The sequence below is a fragment of the Cavia porcellus genome, unplaced genomic scaffold (genome assembly GCF_034190915.1).
Source record: "Cavia porcellus strain 051 isolate PalLab524CR breed Dunkin Hartley unplaced genomic scaffold, mCavPor4.1 scaffold_1, whole genome shotgun sequence".
In the NCBI taxonomy this organism is placed as follows: Eukaryota; Metazoa; Chordata; class Mammalia; order Rodentia; family Caviidae; genus Cavia; species Cavia porcellus.
This window is the reverse complement of record NW_026947484.1, coordinates 14765276-14783979: the sequence shown is the minus strand read 5'-3', so window position 1 is coordinate 14783979 and position 18704 is coordinate 14765276. Positions and strand designations below refer to the sequence as shown.

At 55.8% G+C, this 18704-nt stretch overlaps 1 protein-coding gene across 6 annotated transcripts; it reads left to right on the top strand.

Annotated features, from left to right (window-relative positions):
- Nucleotides 1-429: 429 nt before the first annotated feature.
- Ptprn (protein tyrosine phosphatase receptor type N) lies at nucleotides 430-17902 on the top strand. Of its 6 annotated transcripts, none has more exons than XM_063245602.1 (23): nucleotides 430-454; nucleotides 1937-1987; nucleotides 2213-2326; nucleotides 5494-5590; nucleotides 5940-6198; nucleotides 6285-6639; nucleotides 7047-7181; nucleotides 7894-7928; nucleotides 8762-9036; nucleotides 9164-9250; nucleotides 9527-9606; nucleotides 9911-9975; nucleotides 10518-10736; nucleotides 11121-11324; nucleotides 11424-11571; nucleotides 11714-11787; nucleotides 12001-12078; nucleotides 12173-12292; nucleotides 13282-13448; nucleotides 16184-16237; nucleotides 16813-16877; nucleotides 17066-17139; nucleotides 17366-17902. In XM_063245602.1, exons 3-23 carry the CDS (start codon nucleotides 2317-2319, stop codon nucleotides 17435-17437), a joined length of 2673 nt encoding a protein of 890 aa, XP_063101672.1. In that variant the 5' UTR covers nucleotides 430-454; nucleotides 1937-1987; nucleotides 2213-2316; the 3' UTR covers nucleotides 17438-17902. The 6 variants fall into 6 exon arrangements, with proteins under 6 accessions (XP_063101672.1, XP_005001099.1, XP_005001098.1 ...); XM_005001042.3 differs by lacking the exon at nucleotides 430-454 and adding an exon at nucleotides 461-666 and having other exon boundaries at nucleotides 7050-7181; XM_005001041.3 differs by lacking the exon at nucleotides 430-454 and adding an exon at nucleotides 461-666.
- Nucleotides 17903-18704: the final 802 nt, after the last annotated feature.

Genomic DNA, 18704 nt, shown 5'->3' with positions numbered 1-18704 from the left:
GGTTGAGAAGCTCAGGCACACACAGGGCGAGCCGTTGCCCGAGGCTGTGCGCCCAGTGGTGGCACTGGCATCCTTGCTCCCAAGGATGACGCCAGTTCCGTAAGCGAAGACACCTTAAGGGCCCCTGTTCTGTTCACGTCTGTGCTTCGCATCTCAAGGTTATACCCCTCGATCTAGGTGACTTTCCGGACCCCGGGGGGCTGTACCCCTTTTCCCCAACCTTGGGACCAGGAGATAGAAACAGGTCAAAAGCGGCGGGTGCCAAGTGGGAAATCTAGAGAGGCGCCCACTATTCCGCCGAGGAGGAATAGGTTGGGTAGGTCCCCCGCAAAGACGGGGTTCTTACGCCAAGTATGACGCAAATGGGCGCAAGAGCTGGGGGTGGAGATGTCGTCACCGCCCGCCTGCGGTTGGAGGACTCGCGTGGAGAGGGGCGCATAGACCCGCCTCGAAGGTGGGTGGGGAGCGGCAGGCCCCGCCTCGGCTCCGCCGGCTGCTCGGGTCGGCGCCGCTGCGACTCCGGCGGGCAAGGAGCGCTCGGAGCCGGAAGGATGCGGCGCCCGCGTCGGCCCGGGGGCTCCGCGGGAGCCGGGGGGCTCCGGCTGCTCTTCTGCCTCCTGCTGCTGAGCAGCCGCCAGGGGGGCTGCAGCGCCATCAGTGCCCACGGTCAGGAGGAAACTTGGGGGGCGGGGGGACCGGGAGCAAAACCGGCGGGGGGTGGGGAGCGGCGTCCCAAGGTAAGCGCTCAGGTAGAACAGGTGCGTGAGATGAGCGGGAAGGCGCTGGGAGAGCCGGGGAGAGGCGGCCGGCAAGAAGGGAAAGGGGCGTAGGCCGGAGGTGGGGCTGCAAACGGCGGGCGGGACCTGCGAGAAGTAAGATCCGGGTAAGTTGTGGATTCAGCAGGAGGAATGGAGGTGCGTGTGGACCGGGGGACTGAGAGACGGGGTGCATGACTAGGGACAAACCAGTCGGGCCGAGGCGCCAGGGAGGTGGAGGCCCGCGCAGAAGAGCGAGAGGGGAGAGGAGGGGAAGGGAGGGGACCCCAGACCTCGGACAGGAAGGGTCCAGCTCCCAGCAGGGACTGGGCTAAGTGGGGCCAGGTTTCTCTTTTAAGCCTACAGAGGCCAGTTGCTGCGATCTAACAGGGCCACAGCTGGAGGCGGGGACAGAAGACGGAGAGGGGAGGGTCCTCCCTGGTCCCCCTCCCCACAGCTCGGCCTAGTGCTGACTCACATCTGTGCGGACCGAGGCTGTCAGCGCTGACTCACGGGCCGGGGGTGGGGTGGGAGGGGAGCGCGTGGGGGAAGGGGTGCAGCCTCGCCATCTGGCGCCTTCTTTCCCCACCCGGGCTTGGAGGCCAGTGCAGGGAATTTCCTGTGACGCTTTGGGCTAGCCGGCTCGAGTGTAAGGTCCGGTCCCGCGGAGATTTCGCCTCCTGTCCTCCAGTCACCCCTCCTCTCGTAACGGCGAACAAACCCTTGGCCCAGCCGGGCTTTGGCTTCAGCACCGCGGACAGCGCCAGGCTGGGCCCGCGGTGGAGGGGGCGCGGCGTAGATGCCCATTCACACCCCCACCCCTGCTCAGGAGAGGCCAGCTAGTTTTCCCCTCTTCTGAGTTCCACGCTGTTACAGTTAGAATGCTACCGAAGATTTGAAAGTACCCAGGCCAAAACCCCTCCCACAGTCATTCTGAGGTGGAAGCGTAGGCCCCCCAACATTGCTCCCTCCCCTCTTCCACACACCTGTAAAGCTTCTTCTTAACTCTCAGTTAAGCAGATTGTGGCTTTTAAAGCTCCAGATTCTCAGATCTTCCTCCCATGCTTTCTCCCTGAGGCCTTCCTCTTGATGAAGGACTGGGCCTCCTGTTTCCCAGGGTCCAATTCTGGCCTGGCAGTCCTCTGACCTGTCTGCACCTCTGTCCTTCTGTCCCTCTGCAGGCTGTCTGTTTGACCGAAAACTCTGCTCTCACCTCGAAGTCTGCATTCAGGGTGAGTTAGGCCCAAATGTGAGGCTCACAGGATGGAGCACAATACAAAGCAAACAAGGGTCCTACAAGTCAGGAAGGGGGCCAGGCTTGGGAGAAGGGCACTGGCCTGGAGGGGCAGAGCTCTAAGACCAAGAGAGGAAATACACAGAGTGCCGTTCATGTGTGACCTAGATTTTGGACGGCCTCTTGTCCAAGACCCCTGATAACTCCACTTTTGTGCTCTTAGATGGCTTGTTTGGACAGTGCCAGGTGGGAGTGGGGCAGGCCCGGCCCCTTTTGCAAGTCACCTCCCCAGTTCTGCAGCGCTTACAAGCTGTGCTCCGACAACTCATGTCCCAAGGTGAGGTCTGCATGCACTGGAGGACAGAGATGGGGATTTGGTTGGGGGTACGTGGGGAAGAGAGGGCCCGCAGGCCCAAAGTGGGATCACACCCACTGGTGGAACCTCACCTTCCCACTTCTTGCTGGAGGAAGGGACAAGAAGTGGCGGCGGGGGGGGGGGGGATGGGACCCTGGAGATGGGCTGCTCACATTAGGGCACCCTGAAGGGGTCCTGGGGAGGCTACAGATGAAATCTCTGGGGGAGGGCAGCCCGGCTCCCTGCCACTATCTGAGTGTTTCAGAGCCAGGCAGCCTAGGAATCTCAGATAGAACAGCCTACTCATCCAGCTCAGTCATTTAGCAGGTCCTTGTGGAGGACTTCCAGTGTGACAGACATAGTTTTAGGAGCTTGGGATATGTCAGGGCACAAAACAAAGCTCTCCACTTCCTGGCATTTATGTTTGGGGGACAAGAGAGAAAACACTAAGTTAAAAGAGACGTCATATGTTAGAGGATTACAAGTGGTGGGGGATATTACAGCAGGGTCAAGTGACCAAAAATGGTGAGGTGGGACTCTGCAGAATTACATCAGGTGACCAAGGAAGACCTTGGTGAGGCTACAAAAGTTTAATAGACTTGTAGGAAGCAGAGCTCTCCAGGGGGAGGAGTGTTTCAGTAAGACCAAGCAGCTAGGACAAACCAGGGCAAGAGCAGAAGTCTGAGAAACATATAGAGACCAGTGTGACCACAGAGGAGTGATGAGGAGACATATTATACAGTCAGGAAAGTAAAGAGAGGGAGGTGCAGATCACTGTGGGGACCCACGGAGGATGCATGGGTAGTGGCTTTACTCTGAGTAAGACAGGAAACAAGGTTTGGAGCTAAGGATGCATGGTCTAACCTCTATAAAATGATCACTTGCTATTCTGTTAAGACTAGAATGTAAGGAAGCAGGACTGAATCTCAGAGACTGCTCGAAACCACTATGGTACCTCAGATAAGAAATGAGTATAACTAGAGGCTTATGGGGCATGCTTGTATTCCCAGCACTCAGGAGGCTGAGGCAGGAGGATCCCTGTGAGTTCAAGGCCAGCCTGGGCTTGAAAGTGAGTTCAAGGACAGCCTGGACTATGTAGTGAGACCTTTTCTTAAAAAAAGAGAGACAGAGACAGAGAAAAAGACCAAGGTGATGATTTCATGAAATATTGGTTATGGCTATAAAGAGAGTATTCAAAAGTGACACCCAAGTCTCACTGCCTGAATGAAGGAGTCCATGAGATGTCATTAACCATGATAGGAAAAATTTCAAAAGAATCAACTTCAGTGCAGGGCAGGGGTGTTCAGCTTCGAATATGTTGAGTTTAAGATGTCTCTTCAAGTAAAGTAGGTTGTCTGGTATATGAGATTGAATTTGGGGTGGGGATCTGGATTCTTTGGCATATAAATGGTACTAAGGGTCAGGGATATAGTTCAGCACCACAAGCACTTGCCTGATAAGGGAGGGCCAGGTCCCGAGTTTGATTCCTGGTTCCACAAAAATGGCATTAGATCCATAAGGCAAATAACATAACCAGAGGATTGATGTATATGGAAAAGAAGACCAAGGCTTGAACCCAGAGAATTCTAATATCAAGCCAAAGCTTTAGCCCTAGAGAATACCGATATTAAGAGGATAAGGAGAGGAGTCCAGGCACGGTGTCTCATGGGTCTCAGGCCTCAATCCCAGCAGTGTGGGAGGCTGAGGCAGGAGGATTGAAAAGGTTTGAACCCAGCCCAGGCATGTTGGTGATTTAGCAAAACCCTGTCTCAAAATAAAGAATAAAAGGGATTAGGAATGTAGTTCAGTGTGAAGGGTTTCAATCCCCTGTACCAGGAAAGAAAAAAAAAAAGGAGGAAAAGAGAAATGAGAGAAAAGGCCAGTGAGATAGGAGGAAAGAAACCAAATGAAAGTGAATCAAGCAGAAGGGAGTGGCCAGCAGTGTCAAACCAGAGTGGCAGAGTAAAAACAATGAGACCTGAACGTCGACTGCCAGATTTATACGTGCAGAAGTTGCTGGTAATCTTTATGAGAGAAGCTTTGGTAGAGTAGTTGGAAATAAAATACTGAACAGGGTGGATTAAGAGTGGCTGGGATCCTGGGTAACCTCAGCTACTCAGGAGGCTGAGACAGAAGGATAGCAAGTTGCAGGCCAATGCGGGCAACTTAGCAAGAGCCTCTCTCAGAATAAAAATGATAGAAATGGTTAACGGTGTAGCACAGTGGTGCAGCACTTAACTAACACGGGTAAGGTCTGTGGCTCAGTCCCCAGTGCCACAAAAAGAAAGAAAAAAAGAAAGGAAAGAAAGAGAGGGCAAAAAAAGAAACAGACAAGAATGATCCAGGAAGTAGGGGAGAATTATGGGAAAGATGTTCTTGAGTACATGATAACAGACCCTTCATCTGCTGCTAACAGGCAAGATGTTGGCAGATCCCAGAATATAAGGTAAGCAGCACAGATTATAAACCCAGATCAGGGAAGAAGGAAGGGGGTGCAGAGTGAGAGATTCTTTGGGAATAAATAGGTGACTGACCTCTCCAGAGAGCAGCGTTTCATGGGGCTAAGGCCCAAACAGATCTGCCTCAAAGCCAGGCATGGTGGGCCATGTCTCTAATCCCGGCTCTCTTGGAGGCTGAGGCAGGAAGACTGCAAGTTGAAGCCCAACTTGGGTAACTTAATGAGAACCTGCCTCAAAATAAAACTTAAGGGTCAGGGGCATATAGTTTAGTGTTAAGAGATACAGAGAGATATGGATAAAGATATAGATGAGGTTCAGGATCAATGAAAACAATAGTGATGATTATGACAGCATTTATTGGAAGTTCTTTATGTGACAGGCACTATTCTATTTAATATGTCCCATTTTAATTATCACAGTTTTAGGAGGTATGAAATCCCGTCCTGCATGAAAGGGAGTTGAGATGAGAAAATTGAGCCTCAGTTCTCCAGCGGAAGAGGCAGTCTAACTCCAAAAGCTGTCCCTGAAGCTGGGTGGACCAGAGCTCAGATCACCCAGCACATCTTCAGGCCCCTCCATGGCCCCTCTGCCTCTCCAAACCCAATGCCCTGCAGATTGCAAAGCTCACTTCTGATCACTGCCTTGCAGTACTGGCCAAGCCAATCTTACCCTGCCTTTTCCCCTCAACAGGATTGTCCTGGCATGATGACCTCACGCAGTATGTGATCTCCCAGGAGATGGAGCGCATCCCCAGGCTCCGCCCCCCAGAACTCCGCCCAAGAGACAGGTACTAGAGCCTTTCTCAACCATCATAGGGCATTGAGGCTGATAGTCTTGGCCTTCTGGTGGGTGGAAAGAAAGGCACACCAAGGCCAGCAGGCTGGGGCCCAGGTAAAAGAGACTGAGGAACAGGGGACCTAGGGACGCTCACCAAGGAGGCAGATACCTCTGCCCAGGCACGGCCCTCTGGCTGATCTCTCCTGCCCTGAGGCCACCTCAATGCTGAAGAGGTCAGGCCCACTCCAAACGGCTGACCCTGTCTGATCCACACCATCTCTGCTTTGTAAACTGTTGTCCGATGTAACCACTACGCACGCGCGCGCACACACATACTCACGCTTCGCTTTTCTCCCCAGATCTGGCTTGATGCTCAGGAGACCGGTTCCTACTGGGGAGTTGTTTTTACAGGGCATCCCCACCGGCTCCGCCCAGGCTGCTCAAGGGCTTCCCCGACCTGCAGTTGGTGGGGGCGGAGCTGGGGCGGGCTCCCCGCTGTCCTCTCTGCAGGCTGAGCTGCTGCCCGCTCTCCTGGAACATCTGCTGCTGCCCCCGCAGCCTCCTCACCCTGCCCTGAGCTATGAGCCTGCCCTACTGCAGCCCTACCTGTTCCACCAGGTAAACCCTGCTCCCTGGCCCTGCCCCAACCCGAATCCCCCAGGCCTGACTTACTCCTGATCTTACCCGAAACTGGTTTCCTACAGTTTGGCTCCCGAGAAGGCGCCCGGAGCTCAGACAGCTCCCCAGGAATGGTCAGTGTCAGCCCCCTGCCCAAGGCCGAAGCTCCTGTCCTCTTCAGCCGAACCACCTCCAAGGGCACGTTTGGAGCCCACCTGGGTCATCCCTATGGGGACCTACCAGAGCCTTCACCTGCTCAGCTTTTCCAGGACTCAGGGCTGTTGTATCTGGCCCAGGAGTTACCAGTGCCTGGCATGGCCAGGGCACCACAGCTGCCAGAACAAGGGAGCAGTAGTCCGGCAGAGGACTCCTCAGAGGGCTACCAGGAGGAAGCACCAGGGGGACCTGGGGAGAAATCCCCTTCCCCAGCAGAGCAGCCTGGTAACTTTCTTCACCTCCACTGCCCTGCTGTGGGGGCTGCTCTGGGAGTGACTGAATGACTGCATGTGTTTGTTAACTTGTCCCAAAAGCCATTTGTACATTTAATTAAAGTCTGCTGACAGCTGATCCATAAGGCACCAGCATAGGTGGGGGTCCAGTGGGGTATGGAGCTGACAGGACTTTTCTTCAAGTGGGGAACCAAGCTGTTCTAGGTGGGCCTGGAGTTTTGGTCTTGGGCCCAGGGAGTTCTTTCCCCCAAAGGCACAAGGGCTGGGAAGGAGAGAGAGAGCATCCATAGCCTGGCATTTGAGAAGAATATATGCACTAGCACCCCCATCCAGCAATCTGCGTCCCCACAAATCCATCCCACCATCAGCCCTAAGATCTGCCTGTGGCTCTGCTCTCAGCAGATGTGACTCTGCAGAGACTGGCAGCTGTGCTGGCGGGGTACGGGGTGGAGCTGCGCCAACTGACCCCCGAGCAGCTCTCTGCCCTCTTGACCATACTGCAGCTGCTGCCCAAGGGTGCAGGGAGAAACCTAGGTGAGTGCCCAGCAGAGAGACCAGCATCTCCCAGCTCTAGCTCCACTCCTTAACATCATGTGGAGTACCCTGGAGGGGAAGAGTCAGAGTCAAAGTCAAGAAAAGAGATGTTTCGTCTGGTTTCATTTTGGTTTGGTTTGGTTTTTATTTTTGCAATGCTGAGCATAGAATCCAATACCTCACACATGAGAAGTGAGAGCTGTGCCTCTGAGCTACATCCTCAGCCCAAGAGGGCTCTTAGGAGCCACGAGATCAGACAGTGAGCCGAGAGGTAGGCCAGGAAAAGACCAGAGCGCGAGGCACCAGAAAAAACAGCCACCAAAACAACAAAAATGAACAAACAGAAACAACCACCAGAGGGTGTGAGCAGGGAGAAGAGGCATCAAGTGGTGGGGCCGCGCTAATGATGACCCAAGGGGGACATGGCCCATGGGGAGGAGACGTCAGTAACTATGGGCAGAGGACAGACTGCACAGGGAGGAGCATAGAGAGCTGGGCCAGTGACAGGAGCAGTTAAGAACACAAGGCTCTACAGCGGGGACAGAGGAGTGAGGCCGTTCATAGTGGGACCAGAGGCAGGGCCTTGATCACGGAACTAAACAGAGGCCACAGCGAGGGGAAGAAGCCCAGGGCCCTGGCCGATTCGCCCGCTGTACTGTGTGGCCTTGGCCTTGGCCCTGTCCCCAGGTTCCTGTTCTTCGTTTCTTTGCAGGTGGAGTAGGAAATGTTGGAGCCGACATCAAGAAAGTAAGTTCCAGCCCCTTCCCGAGCTGTAATTCCACCGTGGTGGCTCTTTCTTGGAACCTAGATCTTAGGGTTCAGGCCCAGAATCTGTATTCTCCAGACCTTGTTTTTGGGTAACCAAGTCCCCCAGAATCTTCACAGCTTTGCCTGTGCTCTTGCGACAACTTGATGGCACAGCTGGGCGTAGGAATGAGAATTTTCGTTTTCTTTTCTTTTCTCTCTTTGTTTTATTTTTTGGACACAGGATTTCACTATGTAACTCAGGCTGACCTCGAACTCACAGCAGTTCTCTTGTGCCTCAGCCTCCTGAGAGCCAGTTACAAGCATGTGCCACCATAGGCGGCTCTAGAAATCAGAATCTTTGGCTTACCCCTCCGTTCACCGCAGACTTTCTGACCCTGCTCTTACAGCAGGAGAGCGGTGGAGAGCAGTAAGGCTGCTGAGCCCCTGTAGCTGGCAAAGCCCTGCTTCTCTCTGTCTTAGGTGTTGGACTTCTAAGGTGTTTTTGCTGAACAAAAGCCTAGAACCCTTTGCCTCCCCATCTTCCTGTCTCACCTAGCTGTCTGATTCCAGAAGCTTCTCCCACTCCAACGCCATTCTGTGACTTTACAACCTGTGGTTCACTTATTCAGTTGTTCATCCATCCATCCATTCATTCATCTGTTTGGCATACATTTCAGAGCTGTGCTGTCTGTACCCAGCACTGCACTGGACCTTGTGTGTAGAAAGCTAACTAGATTTTAAGCCCCACTGTGGAGCACTCTGAGTCCAGCATAGGCTTTTTCTCCAGCCCCAGCACAGCCAGAAAGCCACACCTCCATTCTCTCTCCTCACAGGCAGTGGAGGAGCAGACCCAGGGCGGAGACACAGCAGAGCCCGCACCTCCTATACCCTCCCTTCCAGGACACCCCACTGCCAACCCCACCTTCAGTAAAGTCCAGCCAGTGCTGAGCCCCGGTCCCTCTCAACCCCCTAAAGCTGCCAGTCCCCCGGCCACACCCATCCTGCTGGAGAAGAAAAGTCCACTGGGCCAGGGCCACCCCACAGTGGTGGGACAGCCTTCATCTCGGCCATCAGCAGAGGAGTATGGCTACATCGTCACTGACCAGAAGTAAGGACTCCAACTGGGAGACCTTCCTGTGCTCCAGGGGTGGGGCCTGGTGGGAAGCAGAGAGTGGAAACCCAGAAGTAAAGGGACGGGGAAAGTGGCTGAGGGTCCCCACTTCCCCTCCCCCCAGGCCCCTGAGCCTGGCCGCGGGCGTGAAGCTGTTGGAGATCCTGGCTGAGCACGTGCACCTGTCCTCAGGCAGCTTCATCAACATCAGGTGGGCTGGCGCCTTGGCGGGCGGCCACGGGGATCTGGAAAGCAGCTCCATGAGGTGGTGGCTGAGGGACTCAGGGGAGGAAAGGAAGACAGCTCGGGGGTCAGAGAGGCTCCAGCTGTATGGAAGGCTTAGTCACACGTAGCCTGTGGCCTGCTCCATGCAGTATCTCCATGCAGTATCTACCTGTCACCAGAAGCCCCTGTACTGTGTCACTGGCTTCTCTGTTACTCTGAGTGTTCTAGGGAGCACAGCAGTAACCCAGCTCCTGTTTGGCAGTGTGGTGGGACCGGCCCTCACCTTCCGCATCCGGCACAACGAACAGAACCTGTCTTTGGCAGATGTGACCCAGCAAGCTGGTAACTGTCGCCCCAAGAATAGGCCTGGTCTATCCTTACTGGCAACCCCAAGTCTGGGCCTGGTCTATCCTTACTGGCAACCCCAAGTCTGGGCCTGGTCTATCCTTACTGGCAACCCCAAGTCTGGGCCTGGTCTATCCTTACTGGCAACCCCAAGTCTGGGCCTGGTCTATCCTTAATGCCCGGGCCTGTCACTGATGCTGCCTTGAAATATTCCCGATCCACATAAACACTGCCAGGGCTAGCATAAGAGGGCGTGGACACCTCATAGGGCTGCAGAGAGTCTGACGTGTCTTCTCTGCAGGGCTGGTGAAGTCTGAACTGGAAGCACAGACAGGGTTCCAGATCTTGCAGACAGGAGTGGGACAGGTATGCACTAACTGGAGAGCCCGCGAAAGCCCCAGAGACCCGACACCACCCGCAGGAGATGGAGGCAAACCTAAGAGGGAAGCCAAGCTGAAACTGGGCCAGCCCCTCCCCTGCAGTTCTCACTTTGACCAGCAGGTGGAGCTAACGGCTCCTCCCCGGGGGACCTGCACTCAGTAAGAAGGGCTGTGCTGGGAAGGACCAGCAGCGATGCTCTTGGCCCCCTGGAGCAGTTTCTGGATTCCAAAGGAAAACCTTGCACAGCAAGGGCGTTATCCTCACAATAGGTTTCCACTCTGCACCCACACTGGTACCTCACACTCTCAGATTCCATCCCTTGGCTTCCTTCTCTATAACATGGAGGTCCTCCACACCCCACAACAATTCTGGCGTTGGAGTTGGTCCAGTGGGAACAAAGGAGAATCGGAACCCTTCTGCCAGTTACTGCTCACAGATCTGCCCTAGATGTTCTAGCAAAGATGGGCCATGGGTCAGGGTGCGGAGAAGCTGCTAAGTCTCCCCCGATTCTGGTGTTGTCTCCACAGAGGGAAGAGGCGGCGGCAGTCCTCTCCCGACCAGCCCACAGCGCTAATCCCATGCGCTCTGTGCTGCTGACTCTGGTGGCCCTGGCAGGTGTCGCTGGGCTGCTAGTGGCTCTGGCAGTGGCTCTGTGTATGCGCCAGCATTCGAGGCAGCGGGACAAGGAGCGCTTGGCAGCTCTGGGACCTGAGGGGGCCCATGCTGACACTACTTTTGAGTATCAGGTGTGCAGCCCCGGAAGCTTGTGAAAGGAGGAAGTGCAGGAGGCTTGTGAATCTGGGTCCTTCACAAGGCGGAGGTGGTAATAGCACGGGGAGCGAGCCCTACCCCTTGGAACATCCAGGCGGAGGGGAGAGAGGCCCCATCTTGGAGGAGCACTTTTGAGTGGATGGAAATAAGGATCAGAGGGTTATTGTGAGTCCTCCCAGTGCTCTGGTCCTGGATTCCAAGGCACTGCCCAGTAGCAGCAAAATTGTCACAAACACCCAGCAGAAGGCCCTGAAAGGGCAGAAGGTCCTGCCCTGGAGGGGATGGGTTCTGTTCAAAGTCAGCCAGGATTGAGCTGAGGGGCCCAGACCCTCAGGCCCCACCTGATTCTCCATCCGCAGGACCTGTGCCGCCAGCACATGGCTACCAAGTCCCTGTTCAACCGGGCTGAGGGTCCCCCACCCGAGCCCTCACGGGTGAGCAGCGTGTCCTCGCAGTTCAGCGACGCTGCCCAGGCCAGCCCCAGCTCCCACAGCAGCACACCGTCCTGGTGTGAGGAGCCTGCCCAGGCCAACATGGACATCTCCACAGGACACATGATTCTGGTCAGAACAGGGCCTGCATCCAGAGTGGGGAGGGGACAGGATGGTGGGAGAAGCAGGACTGGCAGTACGGGCCAGAGCCAGGCTGTGGTGCCCCTGTAGGCGTACATGGAGGACCACCTCCGGAACCGGGACCGCCTGGCCAAGGAGTGGCAGGCCCTGTGTGCCTACCAAGCAGAGCCGAACACCTGCGCCATCGCTCAGGGGGAGGGCAATGTCAAGAAGAACCGCCACCCTGACTTCCTGCCGTGTAAGTGAACCTAGTCGCCAGCCTGCCCCTCCACCTCCCACTGGGGCTCTGGGGGGCCGCAGGGGAAGGGCTAGGTGCCTGTTTCAGGCAGAGTGGCAGAGGTCCCAGAGGCCATCTAGGGTGCGATGTCTGGTCTGTGCAGATGACCATGCCCGCATCAAGCTGAAGGTGGAGAGCAGCCCTTCTCAAAGCGACTACATCAACGCCAGCCCTGTTGTGAGCGGCTCTGACTCCAGCGCCCTCCTTTCCCGCTTTGCGTCCTTCCCTGTGTTCACCCCTCCCCCCAAGGGCCCTGGAATTTGGGGCCTGATATCCTAGCATGGAAATGGGGGCTTCTCAGCCTTCCCTCATCCTGCCCACTGCCCTTTGCTTAGCATCTCCGGCAGGCATTTTGCATTCTGGCTCCTGATGCATCTTCTCTGCTCCCAGATTGAGCATGACCCTCGGATGCCGGCCTACATAGCCACCCAGGGACCGCTGTCCCATACCATTGCAGACTTCTGGCAGGTGGGCTCCTGAAGGGAGGGCTTCCCTAGGGACCAGGGGCCCTCGTGGCCGGGCAGGTCCCACCTAGGCAGCTTACCTGGGTCTCTGTCCCTAGATGGTGTGGGAGAACGGTTGCACCGTCATCGTCATGCTGACCCCACTGGTGGAGGATGGCATCAAGCAGTGTGACCGATACTGGCCAGATGAGGGCTCCTCCCTGTACCATGTGTATGAGGTCAGGAGGACCCTGCAGCAAGGGGACAGCGGGAGCGGGGAAGGTGGTCGATGGTCTAGTTGTTCCTGTGTTTATGTGAATATACACGTGCATAACGCATATATGCATACCCTGTGGGTATTCACCTACCCATGTATGCGTGTGTTCTTGTACATCCCAACTCAGTCACAAAGCATTAGTAAGGACTTAAATGATAAAAGTACAGAAACGAAATCGTAAGACCACTGAAATGCAGATCAGGTAGGCAGCAGGAGTATGTGAGACGGGGAAATAAGTGGGCCCCAAAATGGAGAGTAATATTCCAGTTTTTCTTCAGGCCAGATAAATCTTTCATCTTTTACAAAGTGCAGATTAAGATGTCTTTAACAGAGCATAGCTTAGCTCTGAGTTTCCTGGTGACCAAAGCAAAGAAAGGAATACCAACAGGCACATATGCTGCTGCCTTAAAATAGACGCAAACCTTTTCATTAGGAGGGAAGATGGAGGGGGTGTGCGCTGGCAAAGGCAAGGCTGGGCAAGGAGGGAGAGATTCCAGATAAATGGCAGGTGACCCACCCCCCTGTAAGACAGGAGAGTGTAAGAACCATCAGAAGGGTCTCATCAACACGTGACCCTGGATAGTTAATTCTTTTCATCACCAAGTGAGTACACACTTTCTTTAAAGCTTTTTTATTGATGCTGTTGATGAGTGAAGAAAAAAAATCAAACAAATATTACGGCATGTCATGAGCGTTTAGGGAACATGTAATCCACCTGCATCTGTGAGGAAGAGGAAGGCGACACGACACGGGCGTCTGAGTTGTAAAGCTATCAGGTGTCACAAGCAATAAATAAGCCACACAGATGGCCAGGGTCTTGGGGACAGCTAGGACTGGCGAGGGCGGGTGGGAGGGTGAGGCTCCCCCAGGGCTTAGCTTGGAGGCATCCGGGAGGTGGGGGTCAGCGCGGGCGGCCGCGGGCACGCGCTCAGGCCGGGCTGGTCCGCGCAGGTGAACCTTGTGTCCGAACACATCTGGTGCGAGGACTTCCTGGTGCGCAGCTTCTACCTGAAGAACGTGCAGACCCAGGAGACGCGCACACTCACGCAGTTCCATTTCCTCAGCTGGCCAGCAGAGGGCACCCCGGCCTCCACCCGGCCGCTGCTGGATTTCCGCAGGTGAGCGCGCGGGGGGCGGGGGGGATGAGGGTGCACCCCCACGCCGGCCCCTTAGCTCCTCTTGGGTCGCGGGGTCTGACCTGGGGCCCCGGGATCTGGCAGCTGCCCCCGCCACCTCAGCTGCCCCTGCGCCACCCCGAGTCCCGCGATGGGTCCCGCTCTGCTTTTCCGCCCCGTCCCTGGAGCGCCCACCTTTCTCGTGGCCTCTCCGTGTCAGATCCGCGCGTTCGCAGCTTCCCTGCAGGGGGCGCACTGCATTCCTAGCGCGCTCCCCCTCCTGAGCCCCGGCTCCCAGCCTGCGCGCCGCAGGATCCCGCGCTGCCTCCACGCCCTCCCTCGGTCCCTGCCGCACGGTATCCGTTGCTCTCGCTTTCGTGCTTTTTCCTTTCTTCTCTGTTCTCCCGCCTCCATCTGTTACCCCGGTACTCTTCCTTTTCCCTCCCTATCTGCATGTCTCCCTCCCTCCCACCTTCCTCCTTCTAGCCTCTCCTCACTTTTCTCCACCTCCCGCCCCTCTGCGCCTCTGTCTCTCTGTGCCTCTGTCCCTCTCCTTCCTCTGTCCCGTTGTCCCTTTGTCTCTCCCTCCTGTCTTTCCCACTCCCTCTTCCGTGTTCCTCTCTCCCCACCAGTTTCCCCTCCTCCTCTCCCTTCCTCCCTCACACCTACCAGTGTCATTTTTATCGTCTGCAGCTAACATTCGCATTCCACTTAGGTGGCAGTCACCTAAGTGGTCACTGGCTGGTGTGGCTGCTGCTCAGACAGGACGGGACACGTCGGTGGGGACACCCCCAAAACTACCGGGAGGGCTGGGGGTGTACAGTACAAGACCGAGGCTGTCAGAGGGAGCAAGAGAAGAGCTCTGGGTTCCCAGACCCTTGTGCAGGGTGGGAGCTGGGGCAGAAGCTAACCAGGGACTTAGCCTATGTGACACTGAAATCAAAGCCAGGCCGGGCCTCCAGCCACCTCTCCTTTCCCCACGCAGTCCTTGGGCAGCACCCATGGCGCTGCAGCTGCACCTGCTGCCACTGCTGTGCCCCTTGCCAGGCCGGTCTGGGGTCTCTAGGCAGAGGAGCGCAGCTGGGGGTGGGGACCTGCATGTAGTTTCCAAACCTCAGAATAATATTTGCTAACTGGGGCCTTGGAGCCTGGAGCACATCTTGAATGCAAAGCCAAACTCTTGAATCATATTTTCAAAATTGTCAGAGCCAGGCGTGGCAGCGGTGTATGCCTGTTATCTCTGCTGAGGCAAGATGACCATAAGTGCGAGGCCAGAATGGGCCACTTAGATGCTCCTGTCTCAGATTACTAATATTTTTTAAAGGCTGGAGCTGTAGCTCAGTGATCTGTGGGTTCAACTTCAATACCCACCCCCGTCATGACATGGTAGCTCAGTGCTAGAGACTAACCTAGATGCACAAGGCCCTGAGTTCCATCTCCAGCATCTCACACACACACACACCACATCACAGAAAATAAAAATCCTGACAGAGCTACCATGTAAATGTTTTATATCTCTGCAGGTAAGCTAAAAAGTACTTGTTCTGTAAGCTAAAATTAGATAAATTCAGTTGGATGAGACATCCAGGCAAATTAGTTGTTGTTTAATTAATGCATGTTGGTGAAACTCCTCCAGCAGAAGGCAAATTAATACAAGAGGTCCTAGAAAGTGGCCCAAGCAAGCTCATTTACCTCCCTGTGTTCTGTTGCCTGTGAAATGCAGATGATAATACATCCTCTAGGGGGCTTTTATAAGACTTAATAGACTAAGGCATGGTCTAGTTTCAGTGCCTGCCACACCGCAAGGGCTCAGTTAATTCTAGATACTGCTCATTATCATTATTACTAAATGGCTGCAAACCACCAAATGCTGGGACCACTGCTCAACTCCAGCCCTCAGCTGCACTCACCAGTGTGCTTGCTAAAAAGTCATGCAGATTGCTGTAGCACCAGAGTCATCTGGCCCTCCAGCTAGAGGACCACTAAGCCCGGAGCCTCCCCTGAAACCATCTGATAGCTGCTAAGGTCTTCTCTCGTCCTGGCCCCCAGGAAATAGCAGGACCCTACAGGTGACTCAAACCAGCAGGCATAAAGGACAACGAAAGGGTAGGCAAGGCCACTGAGGGAAGGGGAAATGCCCTGCTCCTTGCTGAGCTCTGGTCAGGGGCAGCAGAGAAAGCCCAGAGGCCCACGTGGCCCCAGGGCTGAATATAACGCAGGCAGTGTCAGCGGCCAATGTGCAGAGCTGGGATGTGGTCCTCCCTGGCAGGACAGCTCTGTGCCCAGCATGAGCTGTGGTCACAGCTGGGAGGACCACCAGGAGCCTGAGCAGGGAGAAGGGCTGGGGTGGTTGTAAAGGCCAGCAGAGGGACAGAGCAGACACACACCTTGAAGTCACCAGAAAGCCCATCCCTCTGGGGCTTAGCATCATTCTTAGCTCCCATCCACTGAGCACCTATGCAAGCCACACATCTTTACAGGGTCTTAACCTTAAGGAAAAGGTTAGTATACCCCTATTTTACAGGGAAGAAGAGTGAGGCTCAAAGCGGGCAAATCAGCTATCCCAGGCACACAGCCGATACCCATGCCAGCTCTGGTTCTTTCCCTCCAGCCCCAACTCCCTTGTTCACCCCTCTCCCCCTCTGCCTTGGCCACATGTGAGAAGGGCAGAAAGCACAGCCGAGGCATGTGTTCAGCCCCCTGGCCTCTCCGGTCCTCACATCCGTTTCTCCTTGCAGGAAGGTGAACAAGTGCTACCGGGGCCGCTCCTGCCCCATCATCGTGCATTGCAGGTGGGTGGGAACTGCAGGTGTCAGGCAGCCCAAGCCAGAGGACCCGGCTGGGCCTTCCTGATCCCACCACTCCTTGGTCCTGCTCCTCTCCCATGCTTACTCCTGGGCATGCTGCCAGCCCAGTCCGTTAGCACTGGCAAATGACATTCCACTGGCCAAATGTGGCATGGCTGGTTTTAATGGCCGCGCTAAGAATGGTTGAAGGAAAAAAATGTGTGACAGAGACTTTCTGTGTCCCACAAAATTGGAAAGATTTACTGTTTGGCCCTTTCTTTAGAAAGTTGACCCAACAAAAGCCTGGCCCAGGATGGAGGGCCATTCCCATTCTGTCCTGCTATGCCCACCACAGGGCTGTCCTTTATGGTCATCTCAGGGCCCAACATCTCAATCCCTGTGAGCTCTGCATGAAGGCCCAAGTCCCCAGGCTGGATGTTGGGCATGTTCTTTCATCCAGGGCTCACACGCCCCGCCCCAGCCAACTTTAGGGATTGACCAGTGCTGTTCCCAGCCCAAACCTCCACGCATCTGCCTCTCTGCTGGCCCTGCACTAAGCCTGCCACCAACTCCTGTTTCAGTGATGGTGCAGGAAGGACTGGCACCTACATCCTCATTGACATGGTATTGAACCGCATGGCAAAAGGTAAGGCCCCTCCCTCCACTACCTGCAGACCCCCAGCCCTTGCTAGAGTTTCCCCACGGCCCAGGGGCCACCAAGGAGCAGGCTGTCACACCTCTAGGCCTTGCTCAGTCACCAAGCAGCCCATCCCAGGATGCACCAAGTCTTCCTCTGGACACCCCTGAACATCCCCCTTCCTGACCCACCTCCAGGGGTGAAGGAGATTGACATTGCTGCTACCCTGGAGCACGTCCGCGACCAGCGTCCTGGCCTCGTCCGCTCCAAGGTGACCATACTTCCCTCTCCTGCCCCCAGCTGCCACCCCTCCCTGGCACCCACTTCTCAGCCACCCTGGGAAACCAGCAGCCCTGCCTCTCCCACCTCCCCGCTGCCTCTGAGAGGTACCCCTCCTTGCAAAGGACCTGCACGGCACCCTGACCCTTGGAAAGTCCCCCTTGGCAGGGGCAGAGGTCAGGCCTTCCCATGACCCTCCTGCCACTTCCCTTCCTTAGGACCAATTTGAATTTGCCCTGACAGCTGTGGCAGAGGAGGTGAACGCCATCCTCAAAGCCCTGCCCCAGTGAGCCCTGGAACCCCACGGTGGGCAGCCCAGCCCGTTCCCACTGCCTGTGTGAGCATCTATTTGTGTACCCGCTCCTCCACACCTGCCTATCACTTTGGTCCCACTTGGACACGCCCAGCCCTTCCAAGAGGGGCGTAAGGAAGTGGGAGCAGCAAGCACAGGCTGAACCAGCCTCCTCACACGTGCGGGAACCCAGGCAACCCATACAGGAGGCGAGGACGGGGCAGCATGACTGCCCAGAGCCTTCGCCTGCCTGGGCTCCCGGCTGCTCTCCGAGGTTCCAGCTGCTCCTCACCTGTCTGTGCCCCTTCGCTTGCCTGCTGTGTGGACAGGCACAGCCCCACCCCAGGCCTTCTCCTGCCATGTGCCACTTAACCCCTCTGCCCTGGCACGAGAGAACATTTCTAGAAAACTCTACTTTTGTATCAATGTGAATAAAGTTAGTGAGTTGTCTGTGCAGCTGCAACCCGCACTCCCACTCTTCTGTCTGCTCTGCCTCCAGCTGCAGTTGCAGCCGCAGCTGCAGCCTGGATGCAAGTGGCCCTGCGGCCCCCTGGATCCAGAGAGCCCTGGCAGAGGGACAGGCCACATGTGGCCTGGGGGCCACCTCCCTCAGGTTCAGGTAGCAGTGCAACAGTGAGGCGGCCCAAGGCACCTTGTGTATATTCACCCATTGAATCCTCACAAAGCCACTACCAATGATTAACCCCATTGTATGATGAAGAGGCCTCAGCCCAGCACACGGCCAGGTCACACACTTTGGAACTGGTGGTTAGGATTTGAACCTGGGCAGCCTGACCTTGACCACCTCTCCGGTCAGTGCTTGGCAGCCGCCTCAGTTCCTTTAGCCTGAGGAGCAACCTTCATATGCAGGATGGCGGCTGGGACCTGTGGAGGTGCCAGCCACACCTCAGGGGACACTACAGCAAACCCGTGATGCCAGGCCTGGTCCACCAGAAAGCACACTTTCTCCCCGTCTGTACCTCTGTCCTTGAGGGTATTCTTCCTCCCAGAAAGAACCTTCATCTGCTGGTAATGAGGTGTCCTGTGACAAAGGGCCACAGAAGCAAAGCTAGAAAAGCCTTGGGCCTTGGCTGCTTGGAGTCATTTACCCATGTGCCTGCCAGCCTCAGCCTCAAAGGAAAAATGAGGTGACTATTATCTGCGGGAGTGGGGAGTGAAGGGACCAGCCAGCCTCCCACGGGCCCCCTACCAGGCACCACTGGAGCCCAGGTCCTGCATGCACAAAATTCCACAGGCTACAACTA

Bases quoted from the DNA above. Each gene is read 5' to 3' on its own strand.
- Ptprn (XM_005001041.3), top strand. From the start codon at position 552: ATGCGGCGCCCGCGTCGGCCCGGGGGCTCCGCGGGAGCCGGGGGGCTC. The intron at 9,251-9,526 runs GTGGGCTGGCGC...CCTGTTTGGCAG, and splicing joins GGCAGCTTCATCAACATCAG to TGTGGTGGGACCGGCCCTCA. The intron at 10,737-11,120 runs GTGTGCAGCCCC...CTCCATCCGCAG, and splicing joins ACACTACTTTTGAGTATCAG to GACCTGTGCCGCCAGCACAT.